The sequence below is a fragment of the Mustelus asterias genome, chromosome 20 (assembly GCF_964213995.1).
Source record: "Mustelus asterias chromosome 20, sMusAst1.hap1.1, whole genome shotgun sequence".
NCBI lineage: Eukaryota > Metazoa > Chordata > Chondrichthyes > Carcharhiniformes > Triakidae > Mustelus > Mustelus asterias.
In genome coordinates, this window is record NC_135820.1 from 61,628,852 (window position 1) to 61,651,119 (window position 22,268).

General features: G+C 44.3%; 1 protein-coding gene across 1 annotated transcript in view; it reads right to left on the bottom strand.

Moving 5' to 3' along the window:
• Positions 1–251: 251 nt before the first annotated feature.
• l3mbtl1 (L3MBTL histone methyl-lysine binding protein 1) overlaps positions 252–22,268 on the bottom strand; it is a 56,509-nt gene continuing 34,492 nt past the window's right edge. The window contains exons 11-21 of the mRNA XM_078236073.1: positions 21,447–21,598; positions 20,401–20,477; positions 18,946–19,031; positions 18,700–18,810; positions 16,956–17,070; positions 15,931–16,033; positions 10,996–11,193; positions 6,992–7,053; positions 2,763–2,905; positions 1,554–1,616; positions 252–985 (exon numbers count right to left, since the gene is read on the bottom strand). Of these exons, the coding sequence (XP_078092199.1) occupies positions 851–985; positions 1,554–1,616; positions 2,763–2,905; positions 6,992–7,053; positions 10,996–11,193; positions 15,931–16,033; positions 16,956–17,070; positions 18,700–18,810; positions 18,946–19,031; positions 20,401–20,477; positions 21,447–21,598 (1,245 nt within the window). The 3' untranslated portion in view covers positions 252–850. The remainder of the gene's footprint in view (positions 986–1,553; positions 1,617–2,762; positions 2,906–6,991; positions 7,054–10,995; positions 11,194–15,930; positions 16,034–16,955; positions 17,071–18,699; positions 18,811–18,945; positions 19,032–20,400; positions 20,478–21,446; positions 21,599–22,268) is intronic.

Consider the following 22,268-nt stretch of genomic DNA (forward strand, 5'->3'; position numbering starts at 1 on the left):
CATTGGCCATGCTAAATTCTCCCTCAGTGTACCTGAACAGGCGCCAGAGTGTGGCGACTCGGGGATTTTCACAGTAACTTCATTGCAGTGTTAATGTAAGCCTACTTGTGACTAATAAATAAACTTTACTTTTAAAAGGTAGTCAGCAAATAATGACGTCAGGATTAAAGTCCCATAATATGTGCAAATTTTAAATGCGAGGAGATGTGATGATAAAAAAGTGAAGTTCACTCCAGCTGTCCACATGTCTCAACAAGGCAAAATACTTTTAATGGATTGATACCAAATGTAAACTCATAAACAATTAGAAAAGTTACATTCTGATTTTCTTCATGTAAGGCTTTGCATAACTGCCTTTTACACATATACAAAATACATCACATTTTCTTTAGATCGGTCACTTGTAATTAAATTAATACATGGCTTGTTCAATGATTCAAAACAGCAATGCAACCAAATATAATTTAAAAGCATTTTTATCTGTACAGCAATATTTCCACAACTTTTATTTTAAAAATGACTAATCGTTTCAATAAATTACATTTAAAATGCAAATTGTCACAGTTAAAAACCTTTCACATAATACCTCACTGGGTTTCATAAATGGGAATAAAATCCAAGTAGTCAATCACAGACCAAGAGATAAGTCAAGCAACGTTTGTAACTTCACGTACATATTGTCAACTACTTATGCAACATGTTTTGTTCAAATTTCTTGCCATTTAGCACAAATTTACCAGTGTAAAAGAAACAAAACCAGAAATGACTAACAAAACACAATTCTTAGTTCTTTTGAAGAAGTTTCATTTTGTTCCCACAGGATAGCGTTGCTCTTAAATTAACAGGAATATCATGTTAGAGTGTCATCTGCACTTTTGAACATAAGAATTGAGTTATAAATCTTTAATGCTGGACCGAGTTTAATGCTCATGATCTTCACTATATCCACCTGCGTTAGAAGAAGAAAGGCCTCCCCATCAATCGACTGTAAAATAAAAGTGTAGGAATTTATCAATACAAAGAACAAAGAAAATTACAGTGCAGGAACAGGCCCTTCGGCCCTCCAAGCGTGCACCGACCATGCTGCCCGACTGAACTAAAACCCCCTACCCTTCCGGGGACCGTATCCCATCCTATTCATGTATTTGTCAAGACGCCCCTTAAAAGTCACTATTGTATCTGCTTCCACTACCTTCCCCAGCAGCGAGTTCCAGGCACCCACTACCCTCTGTGTAAAAAAACAGTTCAGGATGCAGAGATGAAAATGTCACATCACAGATCTTCTTCCTAGGAATGTCCCTGAGAATAAATATGAACAGTGATTCATGTTTTACCTGCTTAAGGAAGTAATGATCTTAAAATTGTGCGATGGGATATTAACTGCAAACAGATTAACTTGAAATTCTGCTAGTTGAAAGAGCAGAAAAGAAGAATTTCAGCCAAGCAGGGCAAGCATTTATCGGCTGATATCCAATGGCACCATCTCAGCGTTTTAATAAAATGACACAATATGGTACAAAAGCTTTGGGGGTTCGATGTAACTTGACTCCTACCTCCTCTTTGAAGAGCTTTGCCTGTTGCTCACAACCAGTGAGTGTCTGAATAAAGCTTCCCACCTACAATAAATAAGTAAAAGCTGTTGTTGCCATGTCAGTAGTATATTAAATGAGCGAAATATGCACAATAGATTTCTTTCATCTTTTATAGAGGTTTCCTCTGTGGACAAAATTACAGAAGTTACTCAAATTTAATCATTTTTGCATACTTAACTGAGGAATAGTTAAACTGAGTGTATTTTTCTTTTTAAAGTTTATTTATTAGTCACAAGTAACGCTTACATTAACACTGCAATGAAGTTATTGCGAAATTCCCCTAGTTGCCACATTCCGGCGCCTGTTCGGGTATGCTGAGGGACAATTTAGCAAGGCCAATCGTATGTTCTCCTCACTCCCTTAACTGCAGACATTAAGATCAATTGAGTTTTCCAGTCTTCAAAGTTTAAAGTTTATTTATTAGTGTCACAAATAGGCTTACATTAGCACTCCAAATAAAGTTACTGTGAAAATCCCCTAGTCGCCACACTCCGGCACCTGTTCAGGTGCACTGAGGGAGAATTTAGCATGGCCGGTGCACCTAACCAGTGTGTCTTTTGGACTGTGGGAGGAAAGTGGAACACCCATTGGAACCCCACGCAGACACGGGGAGAATGTGCAGACTCCACACAGATAGTAACCCAAGCCAGTAATTGAACCCATGTCCCTGGCGCTGTGAGGCAGCAGTGCTAACCACTGTGCCACCATGCCGCCCCTGCTCTTCAGTAGCAAAGTACACGGTACATTTACCCAATGAACCATTGGAGCAACTGGTATTTTGTTTTAAAATAAATATTTGCTAATAAAAAAGGCCATGTGACAAATAATTTCAAATTAATTGCAGGCCAACCTCAGCACAAGAAGTATTTACATATTTTAAGTCATGCTAAACAATTGTAAACAGAAACAAACCGAAACGAAATCCCACAGCACCAAAATAGTTTGTACATTTTTGGATAAAAATATGCATCTAAACAATGACGAAGCACCAAGATTCATTTTGCTAGTGTCATTTACAGAAGCTGGTTGGCTTTATCATTGAGAAAGAGACTGTAAATAATTGACAGCATGGTCACGCAGCTTTAGCTCAGGACAATTCCAGCATTCAAATAGACCTGCTCTATCATTTTTAAACTGCTTCATTCCACCCGCTTTTCTTTCACTTCTTACCTCTTCGATGGTCCATTTGGCCACCTTGCTGGCACTAATTCCAGCCACGCCTGGAAGCAGCTTGCAATGTTGTTCCCAGCACAAGGACAGTGAACGAGCTGGATGTGGAGACATGGCAGACATAAAGACTGATTGATGCAAGTCTTGTTGCATACCATCTTTTGGAATGTCTAGAAATATAGCATTAGAGAAACACTAAGGCTGTAATGATACATGTGAACCTTCCTAGATATCCTTAACATTTATTCGCTCCTTGCTTTTTTTTTCACAAATGACGTAACTTGCCCTTTAATGATACAAATGCATTAGTACAAAATATAAGCTGGAAGATGTTACACAGAATGAGACAGAGTACACAAGACACAAAGAGGCCATTCAGCCCGAACGGTCAGTATAATATTTTTGCTCTTCTCAAGTCTTTTCCTATCGTTCCTCGTCTAATTCTCAGAATAACCGCCTAGTTCCTTCACATTTACTTGATTATCTAGATTTCCCTTAAAAGGGTATATTCTGTTTGCTTTAACTACTCGTTGTCACCATCCTTTGAGTGAGGAAGTTCCTTCTGAATCCTCTATTGTATTTCTTGATGACTATTTTATACTGATGGCCTCTGGTTTTGTACTTTCCCACAAGTGGAAACACACTGGGGGCAATTCACCCATCCCGCTGCACTGATTAACGAGGAGCTGGTAGCCTGACCCCGCTGGAGTGAAGGGGGGGGTGCAATCAGGGCCCCCTGGGCATTGCCACCTTGGCAGTGCTAACTTGGGCCCTCTGACACTGCCCAAGGGGCAAAATGCCAGTGCCCAAGGGGCTCCTTGGCACTGCTCACCATGCATAGGGCAGTGTCAATGGGGCAGGGCCTAATGGTGGGGTGAGTCCCACTGCCACTCTACAGTTGGGATCTGTGGGGGAGGGGAGGGGGTGGGGCGGGGTCGAGGCTGGTCTAGACATGACTGGGAGACCAATGATTGGGCCTTTGGGGGGGGGGGGGGGGGGGAGTTCCAACTCCCGTTGAAAAAATCAGCAGGATTTACTCCAGTTTTCATGCGAATTCATCATTTTTATGGGAGAATCCCACCCCATATTTTCAAGAGCAGCGAATCATCAGTGACTACAATGGAGTTCCTCATACTCCCTTTTTTTGCAAAAATCATCAACATTAAAACCTTTCAGAATGTCAATTTATTGTTAACTGGGTAACTAGAGTTGACGAAAAGATTTTTTAACAAATTATTTCATTCTTGAAATAACAATAAGGTTAAAAATAGAAACTTGATCAAAGCCAGAAAGGGGTAAGCAGATGGTGGATGACACGAGGATGCAAGGGGCCTGGCAAGCAGGTAAAATGTGGAATGGATAGAGTTTTCAGGGGATGGAATTCACAGTGGGGTGGAGCACGCTGGGTTGGAGCATGCAGGGAGTGAAGCATGCTGGGGGCGGTGGGGGAGTGGGGGTGCGGTTGTGTGCAAGGGATGAGCAAAGAAGACAACGAAGTATGCTGTCAGTGAAGCAAGCAGGTGGTGGGGTGTCCAGTGGGTGGAGTACGAGAGGAGGAATAAGCAGAAGGTGGAGCTGGCAGGGGTGGAATATGTAGGGTGTCAAGCGCACTGCAGCTGGAGCATGCAGGGAATGGAGCACAAATTGCACATGCCTGTTAGTGTTGATCCCAGGGCTGTCTTGCAGAACTCCAATTGGTTAGTCCAGGCTCCTGAATCTTTGCTAAAGGGGTTGATTCAATGAGAGGTCTTGTTCTTGCAAAGTTCTATCTACAATCATAGAATCCCAACAGCGCAGAAGGAGGCCATTTAGCCCATCGAGTCTGCACCAACTCTCCAACAGAGCATTTTACCCAGGCCCTATCCCTGTAACCCCATGTATTTACCCCGCTAATCCCCCTAACCTACACATCTTGGGACACTAAGTGACAATTTAAGATGGCCAATCTACCTAACCTGTACATCTTTGGAGTGTGGGAGGAAACCGGAGCACCTGGAGGAAATGCACGCAGACACGGGGAGAATGTGCAAACTCCGTACAGTCATTCAAGGCTGGAATCGAACCCAGGTCACTGCCGCTCTGAGGCAGCAGTGCTAACCACTGTGCCACCGTGCCACCCACATCAGCATCTCTTCCTGGGCCCGTGAGAGGATTCAAGAGCTAGTTGTACAGAGGATGCCCTCCAATGTCCAAGGAACCAACTTGACACATACGGATCTCAGTGGTAGACAAGAGGGATCGAAGACTGGTTTTGGGTCAAGTCATTAGGACTACCGCAAATAAAGTGGGCACGGAGCTGTATTATCTACTGCCTATGGTCACTAATTCAGGTTAAAGACCAGCTAAATTTTCAGTGAAACTGTCTCTGGTTCATGATGGGAACAATATAGAATAGCGCTTATACAGTCAGTATTGCCCTGCACCTGGGGAAATGCAGCAGTGCAGAAAATCTGACCGTTCTTTGCTCTTTATCAATAATCTGCATTGGGAAGATGAGTACTTTCAGGGTGGTGTGGTGCCACAGTGGTTGGCACTGCTCTCTCATATTGCCAGGGACCTGGGTACAATTCCGGCTTTGGGTGGCTATGTGGAGTTTGCATGTTCTCCCCATGTCTACATGGGTTTCCTCCCACACTCCAAAGATGTGCGGATTACGTTGATTAGCCATGGTAAAATTGCCCTCATCAGGGAGAATCCTTAGAGTCAGGGAAATTAGAAGGGTAAATATGTGGGTTTCCAGGGATAGGGCCTGGGTGGAATTGCTGTTGGTGGAGGCTCGATGGGTCGAATGGCCTCCTTCTCACGGTAGGGATTCTAAGTCTTGCCTCTGATGGTAATTCAAACATCTCCATCTTTCCCTGTATTCCTACAGCCAGTGAAGCGACAGCTACAGCCAAAAGTCAGCTATCCAACAGCTATATTGCTGGAAAGACTTTCCAAACACTGCCAAAAGCAGTCAGAAAAATGGCTCCAAAGGTCCCCAGCAGCCAATGTTGAGTATCCAAAGATGTACCTTGTGGGATTGGGGCCACTTTAAATATTGTGTCTGCTCCTTGCAGCGCAGTGAGCTTGCTCCCAAGAGTTTGCTGGCCAATCAGCGGGTCAACAGTGCTTCAGTCCCAGTACCCCCACTGCTTGCGCAGCCCACAGGGGAATTAAATTCCGCCCAAGGAGTGCCTTAACCAATATTGCGACTGTTACAGTTTGCGTACATTTCCCATGTGGAATTGGTGATTCGAATGCCTATTTTGTGCCTGAAAATTGTGCAAAGCAGAGATGAATTTCTGTTCCCTGCGTGGGCACCAGGTAAGGAGACAGCTGGACACCACAGACATGCTCCAAATGGTAAACAGTCCACTGGCACAGTTAAGATCAATACTTGGGCTATAGGAAAGATTTCGACCATTTTGGTACACTTGGTTCCATACTCAGTGAGGTGAAGAACACAGCAAAAAAGCAAAATATATATTTTTTAATATATATATGGCTTTCGTGTCGTATATTTAAAGGTAATTTATATGCTTCCTTTCATTGAATTTTCATAATAATTTCTGGGAGCTCTATTTGTTCTGTTCATTTTTAACAAATAATCTCCAAAATAGAAAAGGTTAAAGTTTATTTATTCGTCACAAGTGACACTGCAATGACGTTACTGTGAAATTCCCCTCGTCGTCACACTCCGGCACCTGTTTGGATTAATGCATCTAACCAGCACGCCTTTCAGACTGTGGGAGGAAAACGGAGCACCTGGAGGAAAGCCATGCAGACACGGGGAGAACGTGCAAACTCCACACAGATAGTGACCCAAGCCGGGAATCGAACCCGGGTCCCTGGCGCTATGAGGCAGCCGTGCTAACCACTGTGCCACCCCAGTAAAATTAAAATTAGAAGTAAAATTTTCTTACTTGCAGAGTATAAGGAAATACACTCCTAAAAGTGCCATTATAGTATTCAGAAAACTAGAACGTTGGGATTCAGGATGGCAAATATTTAATGCTCTCATATTGCCTTGCTGTGTATGCTATTTTTACTGTAAATGATGAATGCCTGTGTACCAACAAACGCATCAAGTGTTTGTTTGTGAAGTTTACTGATTGGAATTTCTACCCCTATAAATAAACTTCTGCTGAGATTTCAAATAGGAAAAATGGAAATTTGTACTAAATCAAGAATTAAATATGTGACACATCTAAGCTGCTCGAAATAACTCAACCTGCTTTTCAACTCACTCTGAAAGCTGACTTTTAATTCCTCTTGCTGAAGCTTATGATACTTTGGTGGACGACCAATCCTGGAAAAAAAAGGAGAAACAGCAGAACATTAAAGAAAGATGTATTAACCTGACGAGTGAATTCTCACTCTTCCGTGGCTGTTTCATTATCCCCGACAGTACACTTTTTGTCAGCCCCATGTGTGTACGTGCATTTCTGTGTGTCCCTGCGTGATGATGGGGGAAAATAGACACCATTCTGTTCACCAGCTGAAAGAGAGTATCTGAAATTATGCCACTACAAAGTGAGGTGCAAACATTTGAAACATCAAAGAACCAGTGTTTGTCAAAAGAATCACATTACAGAGCACTGTTTTCTCTTGGCACTCAGGAGATACAACGTGCTATTTGCCAGTGCGGACATTGTAAGTTCCAGTAATGTTAAATTTGCCCATAAGTTAAGACCAACTTTGCAGACTATTTTCAGTCAGATGGTTTGTTCCTGGACAAGAACCTAGATGTGGTACTCTTGAGTAAATTGTCAAGGCCTTTTCTCTCAATCACTTTATTGTCGTGACACACTTTCATGTTTATTATGTTAATCCTGAATTTGGCTGTGTAACTGTGCAAAATAAGTTTACTTTTATTTTTAAATAAACACAGTACTTCATCCGAATGCATCAGTGTTTAAAATGTATGTGTTGGCGATCTGTGAAAGGACGATAAATACTGCAAAACAGAACAAGGATTTAAACAGAGTTCACACATAAAAAATGTCATCCAACAGTTCAAAGGTTCAATAAATGTTAACATCTTTACTAAAGTCTGAAAATGTCTGAACTTAAAAAATATTAAGAAATCACCTGCGTTAGTTATGAATCATATCGAGTCAACTGTATTTTTGATGAGGTAACTGCTTTTTGTCAAAGGAATCAGACAGTGAGATAAAAATTCTTCCTGTTACAATGACACTGGAAATGTCTGAACATTTCCGATTAGACACTCCGACGAAAAAAAACCAAACATTTCACAAGGAAGACTAAACAGAGAAAACATCATGATCAGCAGACTACTTAATCCAAATATTTTAAGAGGAAAACATTTTCTGAGACTTTTTTATTGCTTACCGTTGCAAGGCTATACCAGATGGTCAGTCAAAGGCTAGTCATGAAACAACATAGTAAGATCTGCCTGATAACAGGATGGGCAGAGTTTTTCCTATCCTACCTGTGCTGGGTTTTGTGGCAGGCAGGAGCAGGCAAAAAAGTCAGAAATCCGCATAAAAACAGGCTTGCAATTCTGTAATAAGTCTTCAGACGCAGAAGTCCCTTCACTAAAATCCCTTTAGTTACAAACTCCAACAGCAGTACACAGAGTGCGAGCAGTTAGCAATCTATCTCCGGGGGTGTCAGAGGAACTGACACACCCAGTTAAGTACAAGGCAAAGACTCCGTGATTGGTTCATCAATTGGATCCTTAATCAGGGAGTTCATACTCCAATAGGCCAACCTTAATGGCCTGACTGAACTCATTACAGAATCTCCAGATGGTGGGTTAATGGTGGGTTAGTTATCCTGCTGAATTGTGGTGTGAATGCCATTGGCATTCATTTAACATCTCAGGAATGCTCATTACAACAGCTGCTCGCCAAATCTCGTCACACCTTCCAATCTGTTGTCACGCCAAATGGGAAACAACATCTGCCTTAACTCCATTTGCAAATGAATGGCCTGCACAAGTCTGTTATCAGTTTGCTCATGATTTTGAGGTGAGTGTAACATATATAGCCCATCTGCCAGAGCGCTGCACCACTATTATTGATGGATGCCACCTTGCTGGGGCTGAAGGATTAGTCTCCTTCTGCTCTCTGCCAATATCGACCATAAAGACATGTGCCACAATTATCCCGTTGCGACCCGCACCTTTTCTGTCGGGTCGTGGTGGGAGATACGCGTCTGCGGTCTTGAACAGGGACTTGCGCATGCGCCGGGAACGGATGCGCATCTCCCAGAGCTGGCGAACAGTCGCCGGTCAGACCATGCTGGAAACCGGCGGGAAGGCAGGTGAGTCATTTAAATCTGTTTTAAATATGCAAGTTAGTTAATTATCGGGACCTTTCAGGTCCTGATTGAATCTCCCACCCCGCCAGGAGTATTTCAATCCAGCGGGGTTCACACTAGTTCACCATGTTCGGGGAATTATTGGGAGACCCCGTCGGAATGAAAGGGGGGCAATCGGGGCACCCCATGGGGTCGGGGGCGGCTGGGTGTGGTGCCCTCTTGGCATAGGCACCCTGGCAGTGCCAGCCTGTGCCCCCTGGCACTGCCCAAGGGCAAAGTGCCCATGCCTAGGAGGCACCTTGGCACTGCCCATCGGGCATTGAGCAGTGCCAAGGGGGCGGGGCCTATTGTGGACAGGGCCTAAGGGCGATCGGTGGGGGTGGAGGGGGTTCCTGCTGCCATTCTGCAGACAGGATTGGTCTGGGATGGAGGGAGGGCAGCGACTGGGGCGGGCTGGGGGGTCGTCTCCCAGGGGTGGGATCCTGCCTCCGGGGGGGTCTGACCCAGGGGAGCGTCAGCAGGGGGAGGGGGTCTGCTGGGATGAGGAGGGTGGGGGTGATCGTCACTGCTGGGGAGGGGGGGATTTAGTTGGGATTTAGAACAGTTTTCCTGTCAATTCAGCACTTTTGGGAGAATCGCCCCCATAGTATTCATGCAGGCCTCCACTTTCAGACACTGAGCAGTACTGCGGCTGGTCTTGTGCGGGTGGGGGGGAGGGGGAGGCACAGGGGTCTTCTGCTCCTGGTGGTTGTAAGGACACCACTGTGAGAACTCCACTTGTTCTTGAGACTTACCTGATGAAGGAGCAGCACTCCAAAAGCTTGTGCTACCAAATAAACCTGTTGGACTTTAACCTGGTGTTGTGAGACTCCTTACTGTGTGAACTCCACTTGCACAAACAAACATTACGACAGGGGGTGGGGTGTGAAGGGAGGTTGGGGGGGTGACAAATACAAGGGGAGCAATGGGAAAGGAAGGCTGTGTAAGGATTGTGAGGGGGAGGAAGGGGACATAGTGGAAGGCGGGGGCAAAGGAAGTGGAGGAGGATGAGGAACATAGGAAGGCAGAGGGTAGGCCGAGGGATGGGAAGCTGCAGCCCAACAAGGGTACAGGAAACACTGACAAACAAGGGGGGAGGGGGTGGGGGCAATGAAATAAAGCATTTTGACTGGAAAGAGATGCATGCAGACTCTGGAATAGGAAGTGGGGATTGTTGGTGTGGCACATGAGGAATGGGTCACACAGAAGATCAGGAAGTGGAGGAGGGTTGGTTTGAATGGGAAAACTGTAGTCCTTAGCCCTCAAGGCAATGGAAAACTCTGCGAAAGTCAAAGTCCTTGGTCTGGGATTTACAGTCAGGAGTCACAGAGTACAGATACTCCCATGGTGATGTGGGAGCAGGCAGTCCAGGGGCTCCATGGACCTCATCATCAGAAATCAGAGCTAGGAGACAATCTAGGGGTGCAGTGGGTATGCAGCAGGGGGAAATCACTGGGAGCATGATGTACTTATTCCACCACATCTATGGGGTCCATTATTACTGGCGAAGGCTGGAGAACAGCAGGAGGAAGCTCTACCTTCACATCATGTGGTTTGATATATATATATCTGGCACACGGACAGTGAGAGAGGGAGAGTCGAATTCCATTTGGAAATAAAGTGAAGGATCTGCATCTTGCTGTACCACAGTAATGGCTCAAAATGAAAGTAACCACGAATCTGATCAGGATAGGTCGGAGGTAGTGTGGAAGGAGGGAACTGCTTAGTTAAAGCGCCCCTTCTGGGGTGACCTCTAACTTGTTGCTGTTGCAACAAGGGGAGAAAGCTACTCAAAGCCAATGCTTCATTTTCACTGTTAAAGGGACACTCAGAACTCAGTGGCTTAACATCATAGCTTATTTTGACGCAGTTCTTTGGTTATTTTAATTATGCAATTATACTTCATGGCATTTACCGTTATTACCTCCCATGATGTCTTGATTTCTTTCTTCGACCAAATGACAAGAGGTTTCTTTTTCGGGAAGATCCTTCTGCATCTGACATCTCTACCTTCATCCTTGCTTGGTTCCTTTCAGCTAATGGACAGCCCGACAGACGATGATGGGCAGTGAACTTTCCGGTAACGTGCCCTGAGCCATCGCAACCTGGAGTTGGGCACTTCCTGAGGCAATCAGTGTGCACAAAACAGGTTCAGTCACCACACTGAGTAAATCTATTCCAATAAGACTCAGTGTGGGGTAACATAGATAGAAATAAAGTTCACGATTCACATGAGTACGCAGCATAAAAATATGATGTACCTCTTTCACGAAGATGGATTCTGTCCTTCATTGTAGCTCACTTTGCAAATGATTTAAAAAATTACAAGACTCTTGGGCCAGGATTCTCCAATCTTTGTTGCCCTGCCACAGGTCAGCAAGAACAGAGAATTTGGCGCTCAGCCAACACTCCATTGCCTGCAGCGGGACCGGAGAATCCCAGCCAGGTGAGGTAGGAGAATTCTGGCTTTAAACTTCAAAATAAACATAGCTGCTCACAGCTATGCTTCCAAAACATTAGGAATTTGGCAATTGGGAAGGGCAGCTTTGCATGTGTGCAAACATGCAGGAACAAATCAGCCTCCTGGCATACAGGACTCCAGCTATTCTGAATTACATCCTGCCAGATGTAAGGACAATAATTACACATTATTCTGTCTATTTGTGTTTGCAACCATGTTCTCCGGAAAGAGAGTAAGGATGTTTCCTCTTGTTCCTGCCTGTACATCTGCAGCAAAAGTTCCCAGATGTTATAGGTCACATCAAAACTGCCACTTTGTCTTGGTATGTGGTGGTTTCTGATTTAACATGGTAACGGTGGCACAGTGGTTAGAACATAAGAACTCGAAGCAGGAGTGGGCCATCTGGCCCCTCGAGCCTGCTCCACCATTCAATAAGATTTTGGCTGATCTTTTCGTGGACTCAGCTCCACTTACCCGCCCGCTCACCATAACCCTTAATTCCTTTGCTGTTCAAAAATGTATCTATCCTTGCCTTAAAAACATTCAATGAGGTAGCCTCAACTGCTTCACTGGGCAGGGAATTCCACAGATTCACAATCCTTTGTGTGAAGAAGTTCCTCCTCAACTCAGTCCCAAATCTGCTCCCCCTTATTTTGGGGCCATGCCCCCTAGTTCTAGTTTTACCCGCCAGTGGAAACAACTTCCCTGCTTCTATCTTATATATTCCCTTCATAATCTTATATGTTTCTATAAGATCTCCCCTCATTCTGCTGAATTCCAATGAGTATAGCCCCAGTCTACTCAGTTTCTCCTCACAAGCCAACCCTCTCAACTCCGGAATCAACCTAATGAATCTTCTCTGCACCCTCTCCAGTGCCAGCACATTCCTTCTCAAGTAAGAGACCAAAACTGTACACAGTACTCCAGGTGTGGCCTCACCAGCACCTTATACAGCTGCAACATAACCTCACTGTTTTTAAACTCCATCCCTCTAGCAATGAAGGACAACATTTATTTTGCCGCCTTAATTACTTGCTGCACCTGCAAACCAACTCCTTGTGATTCTTGCACAAGGACTCCCAGGTCCCTCTGCATAGCAGCATGTTGCAATTTTTTACCATTTAAATAATAGTCCAATTAGCACTGCTGCCTCACAGTGCCAGGGTCCCGGGTTCGATTCCCGGCTTGAGTCAGTGTCTGTGTGAAGTTTGCACATTCACCCCGTGTCTACGTGGGTTTCTTTCAGGTGCTCCGGTTTCCTCCCACAGTCCAAGGATGTGCGGGTTAGGTGGATTGGCCATGCTAAATTGCCCCTTAGTGTCAGGGGGGCTAGCTAGAGTAAATGCATGGGGTTATGGGGATAAGGCCTGGGTGGGATTGTGGTCGGTGCAGACTCGATGGGCCAAATGACCTCCTTCTGCATTCTATGATTCTATAATACTGCCAGTTTGTCTTGGTATGTGGTTGTTTCTGATTTGACATGGTAATGAGATAATAACCCACTTGGAAAGGATTTTTACAATGCCAGGGCTTGAAACCATGCGGGAGTTAACTGCAATCTCTTTTTCAAGCTGGCCCTCCTACACTTTGTAGGACTGGACAAGACTGCTAAAGGATAAATCAGGAGTAGACCAGTGGGATGTAAGAATAAGTGAGATCCTTAGGGTACAAAGCAGACATGACCCCTCCAAAAATAAGAATGGTACAGCCAAATCTAGACCCCCCATAGTTGTCTACAAAAATATAGAGGAAGATTAAACAGAAAAAAAAAGCTTATGACCGTCACATAAAACTCAACACTGCTGAGAGACTAGAGGGGCATAAAAAATACAAGGATCAAATAAAAAAAAAAAGAAAATAAAAGTGGGCATGAAAACATATTAGCAAGCATGATTAAGGAAAACCCAAAATGTTTTACCAGTATACAAAGAGCAAAAGGATAATTAAGGAAAAAGTGGGATCTATCAGAAGGGAAGAAGGGAAAGTGTGTGAAGATGCAGAGGGTATGGGAAGAGTACGAGATGTTTTTTTGCTTCTGTATTCACAAAGGAAAGGGATGATGCAGATATAGCAATCCAAAAGGAGCAGTGTGAAATATTGGATAAAGTAATCATAACGAGGGAGGAAGTGTTAGAGGAGCTGGAATAATTGAAAGCGTGCCAGATGGATTGTTCCCGAGGATGTTGAAGGAGGTCAGGGAGGAAATAGCAGATGCTCTGAGGATTATTTTCCAATCTTCACTAGACACAGGCAAGGTGCCGGGAGACTGGAGGAATGCAAATGTGGTTCTGCTATTTAAAAAGGGTACGAAGGAAATGCCACACAATTATAAGGCAGTTGGTCTTACTTCAGCGGTGGGCAAATTGTTAGAATCAATCCAGAGAGATCAGATAAACTGTCACTTAGAAAGGCATGGACTAGCCAGGGATAGTCAGCATGGCTTCATTAAGGTAAGGTCGTGTCTTACAAATTTGATTGAATTCTTTGAGGAAGTAAAAAGAAGGATCCATGAGGGTAGTGTGGTGGATGTTGTCCACATGGATTTTAGTAAGGCATTTGACAAGGTCCCATATGGCAGACTGGTCAAATAAGTAAAAGCCTATAGGATACAGGGTAATGTGGCAAGTTGGATCCAAAGTCAGCTTAGAACATAGAACATAGAACAGTACAGCACAGAACAGGCCCTTCGGCCCACGATGTTGTGCCGAGCTTTATCTGAAACCAAGATCAAGCTATCCCACTCCCTATCATCCTGGTGTGCTCCATGTGCCTATCCAATAACCGCTTAAATGTTCCTAAAGTGTCTGACTCCACTATCATTGCAGGCAGTCCATTCCACACCCCAACCACTCTCTGCGTAAAGAACCTACCTCTGATATCCTTCCTGTATCTCCCACCACCAACCCTATAGTTATGCCCCCTTGTAATAGCTCCATCCACCCAAGGAAATAGTCTTTGAACGTTCACTCTATCTATCCCCTTCATCATTTTATAAACCTCTATTAAGTCTCCCCTCAGCCTCCTCGGCTCCAGAGAGAACCGCCCTAGCTCCGTCAACCTTTCCTCATAAGACCTACCCTCCAAACCAGGCAGCATCCTGGTAAATCTCCTCTGCACTCTTTCCAGCGCTTCCACATCCTTCTTATAGTGAGGTGACCAGAACTGCACACAATATTCCAAATGTGGTCTCACCAAGGTCCTGTACAGTTGCAGCATAACCCCACGGCCCTTAAACTCCAACCCCCTGTTAATAAAAGCTAACACACCATAGGCCTTCTTCACAGCTCTATCCACTTGAGTGGCAACCTTTAGAGATCTGTGGATATGGACCCCAAGATCTCTCTGTTCCTCCACAGTCTTCAGAACCCTACCTTTGATCCTGTAATCCACATTTAAATTAGTCCTACCAAAATGAATCACCTCACATTTATCAGGGTTAAACTCCATTTGCCATTTTTCAGCCCAGCTTTGCATCCTATCTATGTATCTTTGCAGCCTCCAACAGCCCTCCACCTCATCCACTACTCCACCAATCTTGGTGTCATCAGCAAATTTACTGATCCACCCTTCAGCCCCCTCCTCTAAGTCATTAATAAAAATCACAAAGAGCAGAGGACCAAGCACTGATCCCTGTGGCACTCCGCTAGCAACGTGCCTCCATCCACCACCACCCTCTGTCTTCGATCAGATAGCCAGTTACCTATCCAATCGACCAACTTTCTCTCTATCCCACACCTCCTCACTTTCATCATAAGCCGACCATGGGGGACCTTATCAAACGCCTTACTAAAATCCATGCATATGACATCAACTGCCCTACCTTCATCAACACACTTAGTATCCGGAAATAAAGGGTAATCTTCAATGGCTGCCCGTGCGAATGGAAAGCTGTTTCAAGTAGTGTTGCGCAAGGCTCGGTGTTGGGACCCCTGCTGTTTGTTTTATATATTTTAATAATTTGTTCTTATACGTGGGGGGGCACATTTGGGAAATTTGCAGATGACACAAAAAATCGGCTGTGTAATGGATAGCGTAGAGGATAGCTGTAAACTCCAAAATGATATAGATGAGTTGGTGGAGTGGGCAGGAAAGTGGCAGATGGACTCACAGTGGTCACTGACATCTGGGTGGGTTGCTGAGAAATCCATGGGAGCTGTCTTGGTCACATCTGCCATTTAATGTGTAGTATAGTGCATTTGGCCATAGTTTGCCTGTTAATTCATACTTATGCTAATCCTGAATAGAATAGATATTGTAGATTGTTTTACTTTTCTGACTTTGTAACATGAAGTTTATTTTGTTCACTTATAATTGGAATCTTGCAGCTGGACTCTCCTAGTGATAGGGTGCTGAGAGTCTTTGACAGTCAGGCTGTTCCTAACTTTAACAGGTACTCACCGATGATGGGTGGTGTATTTAGAACCTTTTGTATGGCTAACAGCTTTCCAACCCGGAGTTGGACATCCTCTTTGCCCAGGTTCAGCTAAAGAATCTGTTACTTCTGTAAAGGAACAGGAAGCATCATAGTTAAACAAAGCTCCCAATCATCATTTTCCCCAATATGGCTGTTCATATTCAGTGATGCAATGGTGCCTTATTTAGTAAGCATGCATGTTCTTTGCCCAGGCATGAGACACAAAACCAATGTTTCCTCACGTGGAACAATCTAAAGCTAAGGGCCACTATTTAAAAATAAGGGGTCGCCCATTTAACACAGAGGTGAGAAAAAGACAATTCTCTCAGAGGGTCCTGAGACTTTGGAATTTTCTTCCTCAAAAGGCGGTTGAGGCAGAGGGTGGGATTTTCTGGCCTCGCTCACCCCAAAACCGGAAAATCCTGCCCGAGGTCAACGGACCTTTCCATGCTCTGCCCCTCGCCCGCTCCGATTCCCATGGCAAGCGGAATGGTAAGATTAACCCCAGTATCTTTGAATATCTTTAAGGCAGAAATAGATAGACTCTTGATAAGCAAGGGGGCGACTGGTTACCAGCGGGAATGTAAAGTTGAGATTAAAATGAGGTCGGCCATGATCTTATCGAATGGCGGAACAGGTTCACAGGGCCGAATGGCCTAATCCTGTTCTTAATTTGTGCGTTCATATGTATGTACGTATGTTGATATTGGGAAAAATTTGCTGCACTAAAACGCCTAAAAAATAAATGCAAAGTAATGGCACTACAAAGAAGCAAACATTGCCTTAGTCTTCGACAAATACAACAACGCTATAATCCCCCTTATAAATCAGTGCAGACCAAGTTGCAGAAATAACCTTAAAATTATGGATCTCACCTGAGCCTGCAATGATTTTGGACAGAACATCATGCAGAATAAATATCTCAGAGCTATATTTAAATTATACCTTGAAATTATTATGAAGAATTTTAATAATGGGAGCAGTGAGGAAGAAATTCTACTGTACTCACTAATTGGTGATTGGAGATAATGTCCTGTTCTGGCACACCACCCCGCAGGATGTATATCTGGATTATCAGTATCTACCCAATAATTGTAAACATGGCTCGATCCATCAAAATAGATCTGCATAGAAAATAAATTAACAAAAAAAAACTTAAAAGGAAAACTAAATGTTTAGAATTTTTTTTCTTCATTTTTTCAAGGGATGTGGGTTTTGATGGCAAATCCAGCATTTGTTGTCCATTCCTAATTGCCATTGAGAAGATGGTGGTGTGCTGCCTTCCAGAACTGCTGCAGTCCATGTGAAGTAGGTACACCCACAATGTTGGTGGGAGAGGGTTCCAGGATTTTGACCCACCCAGCAACAGTGAAGATTCAGCAGTACTGTTCCAAATCAGGATGGTGTGCGATTGGGATGGAACTTACAGCTGGTGACGTTCACATGCATCTGTGGTCCTTGTCCTTCTAAGTGCTGGAGGTGGTGGGTTTGAAAGGTGGTGTCTAAGGAACCTTAGTAAGTTTCTGCAGTGCATCTTGTCGATGGTACACATTGCTGCTTCTGTGCAAAGGTGGTGCAGGGAGTAAACATTTAAAGTGGTTGATAGGGTGCTAAATAAATGCGCTGCTTTGTTCTGAATGGCATCGAGCTTCTTGAGTGTTGTTGGAGCAGCATTTAACAAGGCAAGTGAAGAGTATCCCATTACACTCCTGACTCATGCCTTGTCGGTGATGGAAAGGCTTTGGGCAGGCAGGAGATAAGTTACTCACCACAAAATCCCCAGCCTCTGATCTTTTTCTTGGAACCATTGCATTTATGTGGCTGGTCCAGTTAAGTTTCTGGTCAGTGAGAGGATGTTGATGGTGTGGGATTCAGCAATGGCAATGACATTAAATATAAAGAGGAGATGGTTAGATTCTCTCTTGTTGGAGATGGTCACTGCCTGGCACTTGTGTGACATGAATGTTACTTGCCACTTAACAGCCCAAATCTGAATGTTGTCCAAGTCTTTCTGCATGTGAGTATGAACCACTTAAGTCCTAAAGGAATTGGGAATGGTACTGCACACTGTGCTATTTCCAGCGAACATCTCTACTTGACTTTATGATGTAGGGACGGTCATTGATGAAGTAGCTGAAGATGGTTGGGCCTCGGATATTATCTTAAGGAGCTCCTGAAGCAAAGTTCTGGAGTTGAGAAGATTGGCATCTGATAACCACCACCATCTTCCTTTTTGCTACATATGGCTCCAACCAAAGGGGAGTTCTATCCCTGATTCCCATTGACTTCAATTTGGCTAGCGCTCCTGGATGGCACACTTGGTCAAGTGCTGCCTTGATGTAGAGACGGTCACTCTTACTTGCCCTCTGGAATTCAGATCTTTTGTCCATGTATGGACCAAGGTTGTAACTGGGTCTGAAGCCAAGTGGTCCTAACAGATCCCAAAGTGACCGACCTCAAACTGAGGGTGGGATTTTCCAGCCACGTTCGCCTCTTTGCATGGGGCATGTCCCACCTGCTATGATTCCTATGGCGGGTGGGACGAGAAAATTCTGCCCTGAATGTGAGTAAGCAGCTTAGTGCTGAGTAAGCACAATCTTATAATTTTCCATTTTTAACCAGAAAAGAAAGTAATATTGATGTGACGAGATATTGACCCACAATATGTCTTGTAATATGGAGCAATTCAATCACCTATTACAAACCATCAGTTAAAAGTTGTGAATGTTCCTGAGAATAAGTTCTTTGACTACCTTTAACCTGTGGTCATCAACATCTACAATTGTGGACACACGGATCAGCATTGGATTGCGCCTGTCTACAACTTCCAGCTTCATGTTTTTCTGGAAAGCATGTGGAGGACGCTGGAAAACAAGGAGACAAGATCCAACCATGTGCAAAACTTCAAAATTATTGTACAGAAAAAAAAGAGGCAACATTTTACTTGTGAAGCTCTTTTCTCGAAACAACTTTAGTCAGAATGAAAACATTCCACTCACAACTTTAAAAGCACGAGCTGGAGCAGCGGATGATCCCGTTTCTTCTAAATACCTATCCCAAGAAAATTCCTCTGGGTGAGGGTAACCTAGGGTATCAGAAATCAAAGATTATTCATCTCTGTACCAGGAAGATCTTCACCTCTGAGTCTAATCTACAAGTCTCCAGTCAAGTTCCTGCCACAGAAGTGATGGCGGGCCAGGTGACATGCGGTTGCTGGTAGGGTCCAAGCAACTCCTCCCACCACTGGGTCAGGGCAGAGAGGGGTGGGGTGGGAAGGTCTGAACTTTCTTTGTGGGGTTCCTCCTGGCTGCAGACGGAAAATCCAGAAATGTAACAAAGCTTACCTCTCCTCGGCTATAAGACCATAAGATATAGGAGCAGAATTAGGCCACTCGGCCCATTGAGTCTGCTCCACCATTCAATCAAGGCTGATAAGTTTCTCAACCCCATTCTCCTGCTTTTTCCCCCATAACTCTTGATCCCTTTACCAATCAATAACCTATCTAACTCTTAAATGCACTCAATGACCTGGCCTCCACAGCCTTCTGTAGTAATGAATTCCATAGATTCACCATCCTCTGGTGAAGAAATTCCTCCTCATCTCGGTTCTAAAGGGTCGTCCCTTTACTCTGATTTATCTTTACCTCAGATCCTAGTCTCTCCTACTAATGGAAACATCTTCCCCATGTCCACTCTATCCAGGCCTTCCATTATTCCGTAAGTTTCAGTGGGAGTCCCCCTCGACCTTCTATACTCCATCGAGTACAGACCTAGAGTCCTCAGATGCTCCTTGTACGTCAAGCTTTTCATTCCTGGGATCATTCTCGTGAACCTCCTCTGGACCCTCTCCAAGGCCTGCACATCCTTCCTAAGATAATAATTCAGGAGGGATGCCAGCCAGAGGCAGTGCCAGGGTACTGCCCAGGTATGTCCCTCTGCCCCCCTGGGGACTATGCTTACCTGTGCACCCTCAGTAGATTCCCTCTGCCTGGTACCCGCTTTTGAAAAGCAGCTGTAAACCTCCCCAACATGATGGAAATTCCGAATGTCACTGGGGATGATATGGTGGGGAAGCCCACTAATTATATTACAATTAATTGAAATGAGGTTCCTGACTTTCCTGGACACAATCCTTGCTATGTCACCAGCAAGGGGAGGAGAGGGTTGTGGGGGGGGGGGGGGGGTTGTGGGGGGGGGCGGCAGAATCGGAAAAGAGGTTCTCGTTTTCCGAGTCTTGCGATAACTTGCACTACATCACCGTTTGCGGTCATGGCGAATGCAGGTGCAAAATTGTGGCACGGAGTGGGATTTTCCACCCACCGCAGTGTGGTTTGCGGCAGCAGAGGTGGCCCGCCATTTGCCAGTTCTCAACGGGTTTTCCAATTGTTCGCACCCTCCACCAACCCGCGGTAGGGGTTGCCATCAGCTGTGCTGCTTAGGTTTTCTTCACTTACCTTGTGGAGGTGTCAGTGGTTTACCATGCTGCTGGCACCAACCTACAGGATGGATGTACGGGCTACTGGCATCACACCTAGTAGAAGAAACGGTGAATTAGAGTAAGGTTACCAATCTCTTGGTCCGATATGCCGAAACAATTGGCATTGCTATTTTTAATGGATGACAGAAAATTAAACAATCAAGCTTTAAGTTACAGCAGAGCACAAGGCTGAGCTGAGATCAATAGTTGCTGAGTTTGAAACATAGCCGACAAGATCCAAGTTATACCAGAAGCTTTGAATTGTAAATGTTGATACACCTGCATGCTACTTCACTCCTCTGCTAGTTATCCTTTAAAATTAGGAGAGCAGGTGGTAAAGATTTGGTAGCAGTTTTACAAAGTGTCCAGGGAATCCAGCGGAATATGACCATTTTTAAATTGGCTTTGGCCCGTGCTGAAGTTATATTCTAACCAGCTCATTGCCCAAGTCAATGCGAGGTGATCTCCTCAACGTGAAAACTTTAGCTGGCTCAAGGTCCGAAAGTCACAGTTTCTCGTCGGCATAATTGGCATGAACCTGATTTAAATACATCTGTATTCATTAACATATTATTAACCGCCCCCATCTCCACTCACTGTACCTTGAGCCCTTGCTATAGCTTCAAACCGTGCGCAAGTCATGTGACATCGGCGCGGTTTACAACTGGTTCACACGGATATTGAACCTGTCTTGTGGGTCTTCCCAGGGGCACAAAGGTAAGTATAGTCCCCCGGGGGGAAGGAACATGGCCAGGCAATGCTCCTTGGCACAAGTTGGCACTGCCAGTTTGGCACCATGCCCATGTCAACCTTCCAGTGTCAACCTGTGCCAAGGCGTGGGCCTCAGTGGGAGGCTCATATGGAATTCATTTTGAACCCTTTTGTCTAATTTTTAAAAAATCAGTCGTGCTGTGATGGTATTTTTCTTCCATCTTTGTTTTTTTCTATTCCGTTCCACAATGCTTTTCATCCTCCATTTTAATGTACTTTCTCTGGAGTCCGCGACAAAAATGCAAGGCCTACCAGTAATCGTATGTGTCATCCCAGTTATCAAAATGCACCAGGAACCTGTTTTCAACTATATCTGTCACCGTAGCAACGCAGATCAGGGATGGATTCATTCTGTCAACTGCTTCCAGTTTCATTCCAACACGAAACCCCAAGGGGGTAACCATCTGAAATTTTAAAAAAATAATTAAAACATGGTTTGCTTCAACCCTGTTTAAACAAACTTTAATTGAATTCTTGTAAAAATGCCTCTGTTGTTTCCAGATTCACCTTTTAACAATCACTTTCACTAGTTTTAAACTCTTTGTCAGCACAAGAACAAAAATAGTGCAAAAATTAGAAGGATCAGAATCCCAATATTTTTAAATTGTAATTTTTCACCTGAATTAGCAGTACGCCACTCAAGCCAGCTCTGCCATTCAATTCATTGTTGATCTGACTGTAACATTAACCCCTATTCTTGCCTACACGCAATAACCTTTCACCCCCTTGTTAATCAAAAATCTATCTAGCTCTGACATAAAAATATTCAAAGATTTTGCTTTCACTGCCTTTTGAGGAAGAGACCGCGCCCACAGACCGCAATCAGTAAGGATAGGCAACAACACCTCCTTCACGATCATCCTCAACACCGGTGCCCCACAAGGCTGTGTCCTCAGCCCCTTACTATTCTTCTTATACGCCTACGACTGTGTGGCCAAATTCCCTTCCAACTCGATTTTTAAGTTTGCTGACACCACTGTAGTAGGTCTGATCTCAAACAATGATGAGACGGAGTACAGGAAAGAGATAGAGAATCTGGTGAACTGATGCGACAACAATAATCTCTGCTTCAAT